Source organism: Lissotriton helveticus, chromosome 9 (assembly GCF_964261635.1).
Source record: "Lissotriton helveticus chromosome 9, aLisHel1.1, whole genome shotgun sequence".
NCBI lineage: Eukaryota > Metazoa > Chordata > Amphibia > Caudata > Salamandridae > Lissotriton > Lissotriton helveticus.
The window spans coordinates 524650623-524664529 of record NC_136070.1 but is presented as its reverse complement, the minus strand read 5'-3'; the positions used below and the strand labels follow the sequence as shown (position 1 = coordinate 524664529).

The following is a 13907-nucleotide window of genomic DNA, read 5'->3' as shown; positions in this document are numbered from 1 at the left end:
CTCATTCACAACAGCACAAACAAAGAGTGGGTGCCACACTGCCAGATGCATACAGGGAACACAAGCCACCATGCCCACAACCAAGATGGCAGGAGAGAACAGGGCACACTCAGAGCTGGAAGAGCAGTGTTGCAAGCTCAGGGGCAACAGGAGGATGAGCACAGTGTGCTCAGACTCAACTGACTGCTTCAGGAGAATAAGAGGTGGGTAAGAAAATAGGGATGGAAGAAGGATTATTATTGTATAACAGATCAAGTAGAATGATCAGGGAAGAAATTACTTTCTATATAATAAAATTCAGACATTTTAATTGTTAATAGGTAAACGGATTGGTGAAGAATTGGGTGCATTGATGAAAAATTGAGTGCATGGATGGATGGATGAGTGCATGGATGGGAGAATACGTGACTAAAGATATGGAGGAAAGGCTGGATTGATGAATGAGTGAGCATGCATGGATGTATGAAAGTGTGACAGATGAGTTAATGGATGAATGGGTAAGATGATGAGTGAAAGCATGGATGGCTGAGATGAGACTGCAGGAGACTTCAATCTCCTGCTGCTGTACACAGACCAATGCATTAATCGTTCTAAGAGGCCAGTCACTCATCCATTTACTCATCCAACTATTCACCTACCCACTGACTCCTTCTCGCATTCATTCAGTCACCAATCAGAACATCCGTGTAACATCACCAACCAATGTGCCCTTGCTATAAAGAGCCAGACCAACTAGCTTTGCCTTTGCTTGTTCTTTTTTGCTCTACTATTCACCTAACAACACTTGAAGTGATATAAGCTGCCCTCCTGCTAAATCAATGGGATTTTTTTTCAGTACTCTAGGTATGGATAGTTTCATTTTATTTTTATTTATTTTATTTACGGTTTTCTATAGCACAACTATTCCTAGAGGTATAATTGTGCTTAACAACTAACCAGAGAAATCTAATGCAAGAGCAAAGATATTTCATGAAAGAGATAGGGCGTAATAAGGAAACAGGAAAGGTGGGTTGTAACAAACAGGAGAAATTATTCAACACAATCGGTTAAGGTACAGCCGGAACAGGGAGGTTTTCAATAGCTTCCAGAAGGTGAACTAACCTGGTTGGGTCCTGAGTGACTGTGGAAGGAAGGTCAATGAGCTAGATGTGGCTTCAAGGCTAGTAAAGTGTTAAAGACCGGCGAGTCCTTTACCCAACGTTCTCTTCCTGCTTAGGAGATAAGAAGTGAAGCTAGAAAGGGAGGGGTACTTAGGTGAAAATATTTGTGAGCTAGGCAACTGATTTTGAATGGCATTCTGGCATGAATGGATAGTCCATGAATTTCCCTTAGCACCATTGAAATGACACTGTTTTTCCACTTTAAAGAGATCAGATGATTCACTGCATTGTAGTCCGCCTTCAGGAAAGAGAGGGAGGACTGAGGGACCCCGTTAAGAGCCATACTGACATAGTGCAGACGGGAGATGGTCAGTGTTTGGGCTGCAATTCAGAGTTGATAGGAAGCAACAAAACTTTGATTATTCACAAGGAATGAGAAGGAAATGTGAAGATTGTGCCAAATTGTTGAGGTGGTGCATTACAGTTTTGGTAGGGTGCAGTCGTTTTAAGAGGCAGGACTTAAGTGTGTGGATGTCCTTCAAGTACATTTCAAGTAGATCGGTATGACACTGGCATATTGGTGTATGCCGACACCAAACTCCTAATATACTGGATTGCAAATCAAAATGGAAGTTGCATCGTAAAGGAGTTAGAAATGATCCTTTGTCAACTCATGCTGGATGTCGATAAGTTCTAACCAATTTTTACCAACTGACTATACTTGGGTGGTAGGAGGAGAACCGGGTCGCCAAAGCCCATTGTGTGTTCAAGTACTTTTGACAGCCTAGTATGCTGCTTGGAGATCCAGGAATACTAGAAGTCAGGTGTTGCCTTCAACATGAGGTATGGGTAGAGACAGCCACATATACTGCTCAGCCTAGGATCTTCTCTAGCCCTACGTGCCTTTCACTGAGCCTATGCATGATTACATTTTTAGGTTTCGCCCTGGCCGTAGCACTGCGAAGCAGTGCCCCGCCCAGGGCGAAATCTAATGTTATCTCAGTAGTGGGGACTTGAAACCGCCCCTTCTTCCATTGGCTAGCTCCATAAATGGAGGCTAGCCATTGGAAGACATGGTTGTCCATCACTCTTTCCCAGTCAGAACGCGAATCGTGGGCGTTTCTGACTCTTTTTTTAAGTCCCGCCTCTTGTTGCTGTGTGTCCCGGGCCGCGCTGTGATTGGCTACCGGCCCGGGACCCCCCCCCCCCCCCGTGACGTCATTCCCCGGGCCGCGCTGTGATTGGCTGCCGGCCCGGGACCTGACTTGTTTGTTTATTCTGCTGCCTGTCTTCTGACTCAATGGGCCCCAGCCGCACCGGAGCACTACGCACACTGGTGGTCCTTCTTATGTCCCCGACCTCGGGTGCACCGGCCGACTACGGTTTGTCGATGCACGGTGGTGGCTGCTTAACTTTTCCCCGGTCAGTCGCGCCTACCTCAGTCCTGCATCGGCCCTTCAGAGCCCGGGAGCAGCCTCCACTCGACGTCCCGGTTGCCGCGTTGCGTCAGGCCGCTTCACCCCTGATGACCGGTCACAATGTCCTCCTTGACGTGGGGGGCCAGCTTTGGAAGTTGCCGCCTCCGGGAGCAGTGGGTGACTTGTGCAACGCTATCGTGCGACCTCCGGCGCCCGGCCGTGCCCGGCCGCGCCGGCAGAAAGCTGCAGTTGTGCGGGGCCTCCTCGGGCACCAGTGGTCTCCCCCCGCGGCTATAATGCGCCGTCGCCTGTGTCACCTCCGCCGCGGGTGCAGCGATCTATCTCCGCATGGCGGGCCGCGGCCGATCCAGCTCGCCCTCAGTCTCCGGCCTCCACCCTCCCACAGCCTGCACAGCGATTCTAGAGCTAAAAAATACCTGTCCTTAATCTGTAAGAGCCTTATAGAAGCGTTCACCTCCTTCCTTACAGACATATACCGGAGTTGCAGAGCTTACCCCTTACAATGCCAATAGCTCAAACTTTAGCATAGGCGAAACCGTTGCATTGTAAATGCTTGTTTATATTTAATTCACTGCTTAGTTTTCTGAGGGGGGAAAACAGCTGGAATTTCCTCATTTGGCATCGTTAACAGACATTATTTCACAGTGTGGCATCATAACACTGACTGATTTAAAGGAAAGTCATTGCTTCGGAAAATAGCCATCAGTGTAAAAAAGTGAACGGTATTTGTTGATGTTTACTACAATTAACATGTGACGCAGTAAAGCATTTTTAACAGCTCACATTGTTCTGCAACTTCTCTCAGAGCATAAAGAAATGCCACACACAGCTCACAGTACACTGGATGAGGTTTAATTCCGAATTAACTCTAACAAGCCCTTATCTAGCCATGCTTTGTCCAGTTTTCTTCAGCAGTCACAATGTAGCTGTTCGGATAAAATACACACATTAAGAATTGTATTACCTTTTCACTTATCCATGAGTATATGACTAACGCAAATAAAGCCCATGTATGCAAATGAGGAAGCAAGGAGTTTATTTGCACTGCCCATGGACTCCTGGAAGACTTGGCGGGGGGGGGGATTGTGGCTCCCTAGGAGTGGTATTCGGTGCTAAGTTCTATGTAAAACATTCCACCTTGAAAAGGTTTTTAAAAAATCACAAATAGATCATATGTACAATGAATAATGATTGAACTTCTCACCTTAGGCATTACTTCTTTTTTCTGCAATTGAGTTTTCACATTTGCCTTTGTAGAAATGTCTTCAGGCTGCTTTAGAGAAGCCTTCACTGAGCTAGCAGGTAAATGCTTCTTTGCGTCTCCTATAGTCCTTGGTAAAGGCCTAATACCCCTTGCAAGATTATCTTTTGTATGTTTTATAGTCTGGGCGTTTTTCTTCAAGGCAAATTCTTGACTGCTTTGATTATGTTTCAGAGATTCAGAGTCTTTTCTCATCATTTCTTCCTAGATGGAAATAAAAAAATACATATACTGAAATTAGTAAGTAAAACTTTATTCGATCGGTTTTGTGATCATTTACAAATAAGAACATTACATTGACACAATAAAACCAGACCCAAGACATATATATGCACATATATATATGTGTGTGTATATATATATATATATAAGTAGTAAGAAATAGCACAAATGTGAATGAAACATGCTATTATTGTTGTCCAAACATAATGATTGACAGTTGAAGTGATTTATAAACTGTCATCGGCACAAATAAGTTATCGTATTTATACAGACAGAAGTGAGATATTACATTGTACTCTCTCAAAGTATTTATGCTGAAAGTATTTTTTCTATGTCCAGTAAGTCATGTGATGCACTTGCACTTTAAAATGGGCTGAGCATATTGCATTGTCATGTAATCAAGGCCGCAGGGACGGTCGAAACGCGTCATGGCTAGTTGTTTATTTGGGAAATAAACTGTATGCTGCAACAAAGTTGGTTCTTGCCTCGTATTTCACCTGAGGGGTGGAGCGCTGCTGCGAGGTATTGCAGAGATATATATATATATATATATATATATATATATATATATATATAAATAAATATTTATACACATATTCCTTCTCCCCTTTTAAAACGGGTACCTCTTTAAAACTTTAAAAGCTGTTAACCGCATGCGCGCTAGCGGTTTTCCCGCTGTACGCGGCGGTTTTGAAAAACCCGCGTTACAGGACGAGCTCAGCTCGTCATGAGTGTACGAGAGGCGTAACTCATGACGAGCTCAGCTCAAAATTCTTAGAATAATAGTCGCAAATCATTTTTCTATTCCCCATTGTTACCAACCAAGCTCATAATCACAATTTGCTCCCCAAGATACTTTTAGCACTTTTGGTCCTCTTCCACCAAGCAAATAACAAAAATCTTGAGAGTGCAAAGACCAACCATCTGGTTGTATCAGACCTAAAAATTCTTATTGCATCTGCTGGCCGTCGGCATGACAGCAAATGGCAAATTGCAGCAATCCGATTTCTGCGATGATCTGCATAAGCTGTACAATAGAAAATAAAATGGTCGCTGGTCTCTGGAGCAGAGTAACACATAGGGCAAATCGATAAAGATGGTTCCTTTCCCCAGTTGCTCTTGACTGAGTTGAGAGGCAAGGTGTCATACCTGAATTGTAGGAACAACACTCTAGCTTGAGGTGGTTCAACATGATCCAAGAATAGTTCACAAACTATAGCTAGATTTAATATTTAAAAAAGCTAAAGCCAAAATGCCATGTCAATCCATGTTTATGTTACACTGATCCTGATAGTGCCAAAACCTTTTTTTCAATATAGGTATAATCTCCTTTTTAATCCGATCAGGGTTATGCCAAAGAGACCCCATCTTAAGTTTAGAGGCTTCTTTGCGTCTCCTATAGTCCTTGGTAAGGGCCTAATGCCCCATGCAAGATAATCCTTTGTATGTTTTATAGTCTGGGCATTTTTCTTCAAAGCCAAGCCTTGACTACTTTGTTTAGGTTTCAGAGATTCAGAGTCTTTTCTCATCATTTCTTCCTAGATGGAAATAAAAAATACATACACTGTAATTGTACATCTGTGGTCGCTAGGTAAAGTAACTACAGCTGCGAAAATAATATACCATGAAACCACCATTTATCTGCAGTTGATCCACACTGGCCTAGAGATGTGGAGAAGCAATCAAAGGGATCTCTGGGGCAGGTGGGCCCCAGTTGCTCCACTGGCACCTGTTCTACACTATATACAACTGAGGTATGAGATAATAACTGAGCTCCCTGCGCCACAGGGACTGACTAAGGGCATAACAGCGAGTGATATTCACGATGAGGTCTGGTCACAGCCTGCTCCCACACTGTCCTCTTGAGGAGTTACTGAGGGAAGTTGTTCCCAAACATTTTGAGCTCTCTGTGGATAAATATCTCTTACAGATGATCTCTAACAACCTGAATAGCTCTTCCAGTTCAGGAGCTATACCATCTATTTGGCTGTAGGCTTCAGGAGTCTTTTAGCAATTGTGTGCCCTGGGGTTTTGTGGCACTTTGTTAATATTGATTTAATTTAATTCCTGGGCTTCAGCCACCTTGCTACAGTGAGAACTGCCACATACTCCAACAGTGAAAAAGCCCCGCAATTGCACATAGATGTTGCTGCTGTACTGTACTGAATGTCTTACAGTAATTCACTCATCTCTAATGCTGAGCAAACTAGAGTGATTACAAATCCCAAACTACCAAGCTTAGAATATAAGTAAGACAGTCATGCAGTGGGCATTCCCTGGCGCTAAGAAAGAACACAGTAGCTCAAAACTCTCGTCTGGGACCGCTCATCTGAAGACATGGCTGATCATAGATTTTTTTGCTAATACTTTGCTGGTATCTGCAAAGCTTAGAAGCTCACCAGGCACGTCAACAAGAAAAAATGAGAAAAGTAGCCAGAAGCAAGCAAAGCTTCCATTCACATCAAGAATTCAGACAGAATGAGCATTACCTATCCCATGGTCCGACCATTACCTTATCTATTTTAATGTCTGGGTTCCCACTATCAAAAACTTGATCAGATCGGACGTCTGGTCCAGGAATTGGCATAAACTTGATATGAATGAGAGTAACACACAGATCATTCGCACAAGCCCTGATATTGTTTTTAAGGAACTAAAAATTAGTGATCACAAAGAAATCAATAGCTGGCTAGCCAGTGCTGCACACACTATAGTCCCGCTCACTGTGAGCAAAAGGAAATCATGCAACCCCCCAGCTCCGTGGTTCACAGAGAAATTAAGGGAAGAAAAAAGTAAGTGCAAAAAATTAGAGAGGCAGTGGAGAAGAGACTATGCTTCGGCCACTAAAGAAATATATAAACAAGTGCTCAACGATTACCATCTATCCTGTAAAATAGCTAAAGGAAGCTATACTAAAAAAACTATCCTAGCGGCACAAAGCAACCCTGGCACTCTTTTTAAAGTTTTAAAAGATCTTGCAGGAGCGGCTATTCAACCAGAACCCCCGTCCATGTCTCCTTTACAATGTAATCTCATAGCTAACTTTTTTAATGAGAAGATAACTAAAATCTATTCTAACTTTGGTCAAAATGATGATGTTACAGACTAGTTAGCAATTGCTTCAATCCCTAGTGATAGAATTACATGAGAGAATTCCTCTGAGACCATACTTAGTAGATGGCAACCTTTAGACAACACGACTTTTGTGCAAATACTAAATAGCATCAGATCAGGCTCACCGCAGGACCCAATTCCAGCGTTTATTTTTAATCAGCTGGATTCTTTCGTCCTGGATGTGATCAGATCATTGTTAAACGCTTCCTTAGAGGAAGCTATAGTACCGGATGACTGGAAGCGCGCTATGGTAATCCCACTACTAAAAAAGGTAAACAGCGACCCGGAGGTCTTCTCCAATTTTCGCCCAATATCGCTGCTGCCAATATTCTCGAAAATCCTAGAAAAGCACGTGAACAAACAGCTAGCAGACTTTGTTAATGATAACAATCTATTGCATCACTCTCAGTCGGGGTTTAGAAGAGGTCACTCAACGGAATCTACCCTATTAGGGGTTACTGAAGCCATCCGAAAAGAATTGGATAGCGGTGGCACGGCGGCACTCATTCTTTTAGATTTGAGTGCCTCCTTTGATACCATCTCCCACAAAACCCTGGTACAGGCACTAGAAGATATAGGAGTAAGAGGGAAAGCACTGAGGTGGCTGGAACAATTCCTCGCACATCGAACCTTTCAGGTGTTTTCTAAAAACAATTCCTCCGATATCCTGGACGCACCTTACGGGGTACCACAGGGTTTAATACTGAGTCCGCTATTGTTTAACATATATGTTACCCCGCTAGCCAAAATTGCAGAGGATACAGGCCTCACTATTTATTCTTACGCGGACGATACACAGCTTGTGTTCTCCTTGACATCTACTGACAAATCCAGTGTCTCTCCCTTTCACTCCGGGCTCTTGAGAATGGCAAACTGGCTGCACTCTAAGAAACTAAAGCTGAACGGGGAAAAAACAGAGCTGCTTCTTTTTGGTGATCATAAGGACCTGTGGGGCCCTTCTCATTGGCCGGTAGAACTGGGCCCGACCCCGGTTGCGGTACAATCTGCTCGCAACCTTGGGGTAATTATTGATGAGAAGTTGTCAATGCGAGCACAAACTGCTAAAACGGCCTCAACATGTTTTGCAATCCTCAAATGGTTGAGGAAAATACTGTGGCAACTCCCGGAAGGGGCACAAAGAACAGTAGTACAGGCATTAATAGGCTCAAGATTAGACTACGGGAACATCCTATACTTAGGAGCGAACAAAGATACCATCAACCGACTTCAGGTCATTCAAAATGCCCCAGTTAGGTTGCTCCTCCGTCTTCCAGGACGCACGAGTAGGACGGAACATTTGAAAAAACTGCACTGGTTGAACATCGCCAACAGAGTGAAATTCAAAGCACTCTGCTATATGTTCCGGATCAATGTGAAAGAAGCACCTACATATCTATGTAAATTGGCCCAGAAATATATACCCCCCCGGAACCTTCGATCCATGTCTCAGGCCAAATTTGTTGTTCCCAGGTATAAGCGGGCACGCTTGGGCGGACGCTCATTCACATATATGGCCCCAGTCCTGTGGAATTCACTCCCGCTCAATTTACGTCTGGAACCTATCTACCTCCAATATCGGAAGGGAGTCAAAGCCTGGCTGTATAATCAATAGTATCCACTCCTCTTTTGTTCAGTCAAACACAGATCCAAGGCGCCGGGAAACCCTCTGGGTAGCTGTTGCGCCATACAAATACATTAAATAAATAAAAAAAATAAATAAATGAGTTGGAAAATCCCGGAGGCTGGTACATCTCAACCTCTAGAGGCGGCTCACCCAGATAACAGTTTCTAAGTAAAAATTTTCTTGCTAGACATGCAGAGCCGCATGGGCATCTTACACAGGAAGAGCGATTCCATAATCACCATCAAACTAGTCGTGTTTAATATGTTAAGAGTACCTTAACTCACCGCATGACAACTCGTTGATGGGCGAACATGCCCATCCTCTTCAGATTGTATGTTTACTCTGAGCTACAGGTTTTATTGAAAATCCTGCTTGCATTATATGGCCTGCAGTGGATAAACTAACCATTCCAGAGATTGCTGGATAGGGTCCCACTCTTCTTATTTGGGAAAAGAGTTTTAATCAAAATGGAAGTGCTTTCCAAATACCGGTTTAAAAATATTTGCCACTTACAGAGGCCTTTGTAAAACTCAGAATTCAGCAGAAGCATCTTGCAGGGACAAGCAACTAAGGACCCAATAGGAGATATTAACCGAGAAGGGGGCATGGCATTTCCGGACCTTGAATAGCATTACGAGACATCTCAGATGCATGATTCAGTCTAATCATACATCCTACTGCGAAACCTAGCATAGAAAAAAGATCTGTTCTCAACTACTATGCTACCGATGACCCTGACAAATAAACAAGCAAGAACACAGCAAAAATGTACACTGTACTGTGCACCAACCAGTACATAGGTTTCACATGTTGCGATGGAATTAACTATAAGAACACAATCGGGGGGGCGTGGCCAAGAGCGTCAAGATGGCGGTCGCACTTTAGGAGTGCTTCGGACCCCTTCGTCATCCGCTCTGAATCCGCCTGCCATCGGGACCCCGGTGACCCTGCAATCCTTCATCCGCTCACCTAGAGGTCTGGAGGTCCCTGCTGTGGTGCTGCTTGGTGATCCTTGGGGCTGCGTACGCCTCTTATTCTCCGACCCTCCTCATGGCCTCTCTTAAAATGGCGGCTGACGCTGCGGCCGTCGGCTCCCTGCCCGGTCTGTCACCCTGACTGCCTCGCTGCAGAGTGCTTCATCACCAGACTCCTGGGATCGGCCGGTGGCACTGCGGACGTGCCCTTTTCCCGGCGTTGATGCGGCTGATGCTGCAGGGGCCTGGAAGACGCCTGCCTGCTTTCTCGGGCTCCCCTTGCATTTCGGGAGCCCGGACCTGTCTGAGCCGCTCTCGAATCCCATCTGTTCGGCCTGGGGAGAGGCTGTGTTGTCTCCGTTGCCCCAGGCGTGGCTGAGGTATTGGCCCCCCCGCTGGAGGGGCCGCCGCCTTGCTTCCGTGGCTCCCCCCGGGCTGCCGAGAACCCGGACGCTGGATCACTGGCCTCCTGTGTCCAGCCGGCGAGACTGCGGACCCGCCCCTTTCCTGGCATTGATGCGGCTGACGCTGCAGAGGCCTGAGAGACCCTGCCTGCTTTCTCTAGCTCCCCCTGCATTTCGGGAGCCCGGACCTGCCTGAAGCCGCCCTCGGGCCCTGCCGGATTGGCCTGAAGAGGATCTGCGTTAGCCCCGCTGGAGGGGCCACCACCTTGCTCCTGTGCCCCCCACCCCTGAGCTGCCGTGAATCCGGGGGATGGACTGGCTGTCGGCTGGGTCCTGAGTGGAGCTGCACTGTGGCTCTCGGAGGTGGCGGGGCGCTGCTTGGACCTCCTGGGGGCCTGTACTGGGCTACACTGGTGTCTGTGGGCCGCTGAGGAGCTCCCCCCCCCGGCAACGACTGCGACATGAGAGGTGAGGAGGTGTTCACGCTGCTGCGGACCTCTGGGAGGGGTACCGGTCGTCGATCGGGTGGCAGGGGGGAAGGTGTGCGCAGCCCTGGGCCTGCTCCAGGCCCGCCTGGGCTTCTTCCCCCCCCTCCTCTCACCCTTGGAGTCCCGGAGGGTCGGTGGTTCCTCGACTGCCACCTCGGGCAGTGGAGCTTGGGCTTCTCGGCAGGGGCCTGTGGGTGGCCCAGCGGCTCCGCCTTTCTTCTACGCCTGGGGAGGGCCCGGCGCTGGCCTGGGCTGCCCGGGCCCGCACGGGCCCCCTTCATTGGCTCCTGTCATCTGAGGCCGTGAATGCCTGCTCCTGCCTTCGTGGTTGACCTTGGCCCCCTGTGCTGCGGGTCCGGTGGCCGGCGCCACCCCTGGCGTCCATCCTCAGCAAGCTGGCGAACCTGGCGTTCTTCTGTGCTCCGTTAAGGCCCCCACGGAGTACGATCCGATTGGCGAGGGGCGGCGAGGGCTGGCTGCACCCTGGGCCAATCTCTCCTCCATCCTCTTTCCTTGCCTCCCGGCTGGCCAGATTACCCGCAGGGAGCCGCTGCCCCATCTCCGTCCTGCCTCGAGGTCACCATGGTCCGGGACAAGATACCCAAGACCCCGGCTACCCAAACCAGGATAGATCGGTTCACCACCACGGACGCTGAGGCTGCCAGTGGTCTTGCTGGCGCGGGTGCCCCTGCCGCATCCGACCTCTCCGTGATTCTTCAGGCGATCCAGACGTCGCAGTCCTCGGTCGAGGGCATGATTGCGGAGGTCCGTGTATCTAATCCGACAGGACCTTCGCAACGCCAACACCCGGATTAAGGAAGCGGAGTCCCGTGTGTCAGCCGTGGAAGACGACGTTCAGCAGCTCAAGACCCAGGTGAACCGGCTCCAGTACCACACGCAGGAGCTCCACCGGCGGGCTGAAGATGCGGAAAACCACGCCCGCCGCAACAACCTTCGCCTGGTTGGATTTTCCGAGGGCGTGGAACAGGGTTGGGCAGCGGACTTTGTGGAACGTTGGGTACGCTCCTGGATGCCCGAGGGTGTGCTCTCCCCCGGTTCACGATCGAAAGGGCGCACAGATCGCTTGCCCCCCGGTCGCAGCCGGGTGCCCCTCCGCGTCCAATTATCCTGCGAATCCTCAACTACCGGGAAAGAGACGCTATCCTGGCCGAATCCCAGAAGAAACAACCGCTCAAATACGAAAATCTGAGGATAATGGTCTTCCCTGACTACACCTGGTAGGTCCAATCTCAGTGTCGCATCTTTGGTGAGGTCAAGCAGAAGCTGCGCTCACTTAACATTCAATACAGGCTCCTCTTCCCGGCACGGCTGCCTGTGCTCTTTCAGGACAAATCCATTTTCTTTGAGACTCCGGAGGAGGCGTGGACATGGACAACAGAGGAACGCCCGCTGCGGATGCCTGCCCAGGACCGCATTCAACCTACTGCCACCGGCGGCGCCCGGCAGGATGTGCCGGTACTCCGCCCACTCCGCAGATGCTCTGGGAGGCGCAGGGGCCAGCGACGTGCGCGCTCTGCCTCTCTGGCGGGCCCCTAACAGGGCCACACGCCTCGGCCTTCCGGGGAGACCTCTCCGGTCAGGTGGAGCTCTGGCTCCTTAGGCCCCCCCAACCCCAGTTCGGCTTTGCCTCGACCATCCTTGGTAGATCTTCCGGACACCGATCTTTCCCGCAGCCCGACACTTCTCACCAGGTCGGCCTGACCACATCGCAGCGATGTTAGCCTTTCATATGATGTTTGGGTTCCTGGTTGGGGTCGTCCGAGACCAGTGGCTGAGACTGAGACCAGTATCCCATTTGGTCACTAACTGTTCACCGATGGTGTATGACATGAACATCCTAATATGAGGAGGGGTCCTCCACGACTTTCCCCATTTCCAAGCGTTTTTAGCTTGGGGTTCAGTTCTCTGCTACTGTTCGGGCGACAGATGCTTCCGCTCCTGAAGTGTGGGGTGGGGGGTTGGGTGGGGTTGGAGCTTCTGCTCCTGTTTGTTTTGTTTTTTAGGGTTAATGTTTTTTGCACCACCTTTGTTCCATTACATTCGGGAGAACACTTCCCACACACTGCTGCGCTACCCTATCCACGGGCTATGGGCGTTACCACGCCTCCCGTGTCCCAGCTAAGCTGCTTCACGGACCTGCTCTCCCCATGGCCTCCTCCTCCTTGGCGATTCTAGTGCGCTCTCATCGCTCCGCCTAATGTCCTGGAATGTTAACGGCCTGCTGGACAAGATCAAGCGGGCAGCCGTCCTGCAATACGCCCAGCGTCAGGCGATAGACATACTCATGCTTCAGGAAACCCATCTGCTAGGCCAACGTTGTCCTTTCCTTGCCCGGCGCTGTCTGGCATTCTGGGTTTTGTAGGGGGTCCAGAGGGGTGGCAATTCTGGTACGTCGTACTCTTCCCCTAGTGGCGCGTAAAGTGGTGCACGACCCTCAGGGCTGCTTTATTCTTTTAGAAGGGACCCTTGGGGATTGCCCGCTTAACCAGTTGTCTGTCTATTCCCCTCCTGCTCTACTGGCCCCTACGCTCTGTGGACTTACCCCACTGATCGCGGCTTTGCCCCTTGGACTGACCGTGGTGGGGGGCGACTTCAACGCCATTATGGACCCTGGCCTCGACACTGTGTCCCCTCCCTCTACTTCCAGGACTGTCCAATCCGGTCTCATCTCCTCATGGGCGGCCAGCTTGGGTATCGGAGATGCCTGGAGACTGTGTCACCCGACTGCTAGGCAACACACCCACACTTCTGCCTCTCACCACACCCATGCACACCAGGACTATGCTTTCCTGCCGGTTCAGGACTGCCGAGCGCTCCAGGCAATCTCTATCCTCCAGAGGGGCCTATCGGACCATTCCCCAGTGCTACTTCATATAGGGACCATTCCCCCATCCTCCCGACCGCTTTGGCGACTCAACGCCTGGTTCCTCCAAGACGAGGAGTTCAAGGACAGCATTGATGCTGAACTTGATACCTACTTTACCACTAACCAAAGCTCGGTGTCCTCCTCTCGCACCCTTTGGGAGGCTGGTAAGGCCACTATTAGGGGGTTCGCCAAGGGCCAGTTAAAACTCACTCGGGTGGCACGTGACTCCCAGCTCACACATTTGGACGCGCAAGCCGCCCTGATTGAGGCGCTGAACCCCGACGATAGATCTGATGCCCAGGAACGGAGACTGGCGTTCTTCCGAGACGAGCTTAAACAGACCTCTCTGGAAGCTGCCAAGCTTCTTTGGCGTTCGTCCGTGGCCCGAGTGTAC

General features: G+C 49.1%; 1 protein-coding gene across 3 annotated transcripts in view; it reads right to left on the bottom strand.

The window, feature by feature from the left end:
- KIAA0586 (KIAA0586 ortholog) overlaps positions 1-13907 on the bottom strand; it is an 813007-nt gene that overhangs the window by 476440 nt on the left and 322660 nt on the right. For all 3 annotated transcript variants that reach the window (XM_078660379.1, XM_078660377.1, XM_078660378.1), the window contains exon 13: positions 3744-4004. In XM_078660379.1, coding sequence (XP_078516505.1) covers positions 3744-4004 — 261 coding nt within the window. The remainder of the gene's footprint in view (positions 1-3743; positions 4005-13907) is intronic.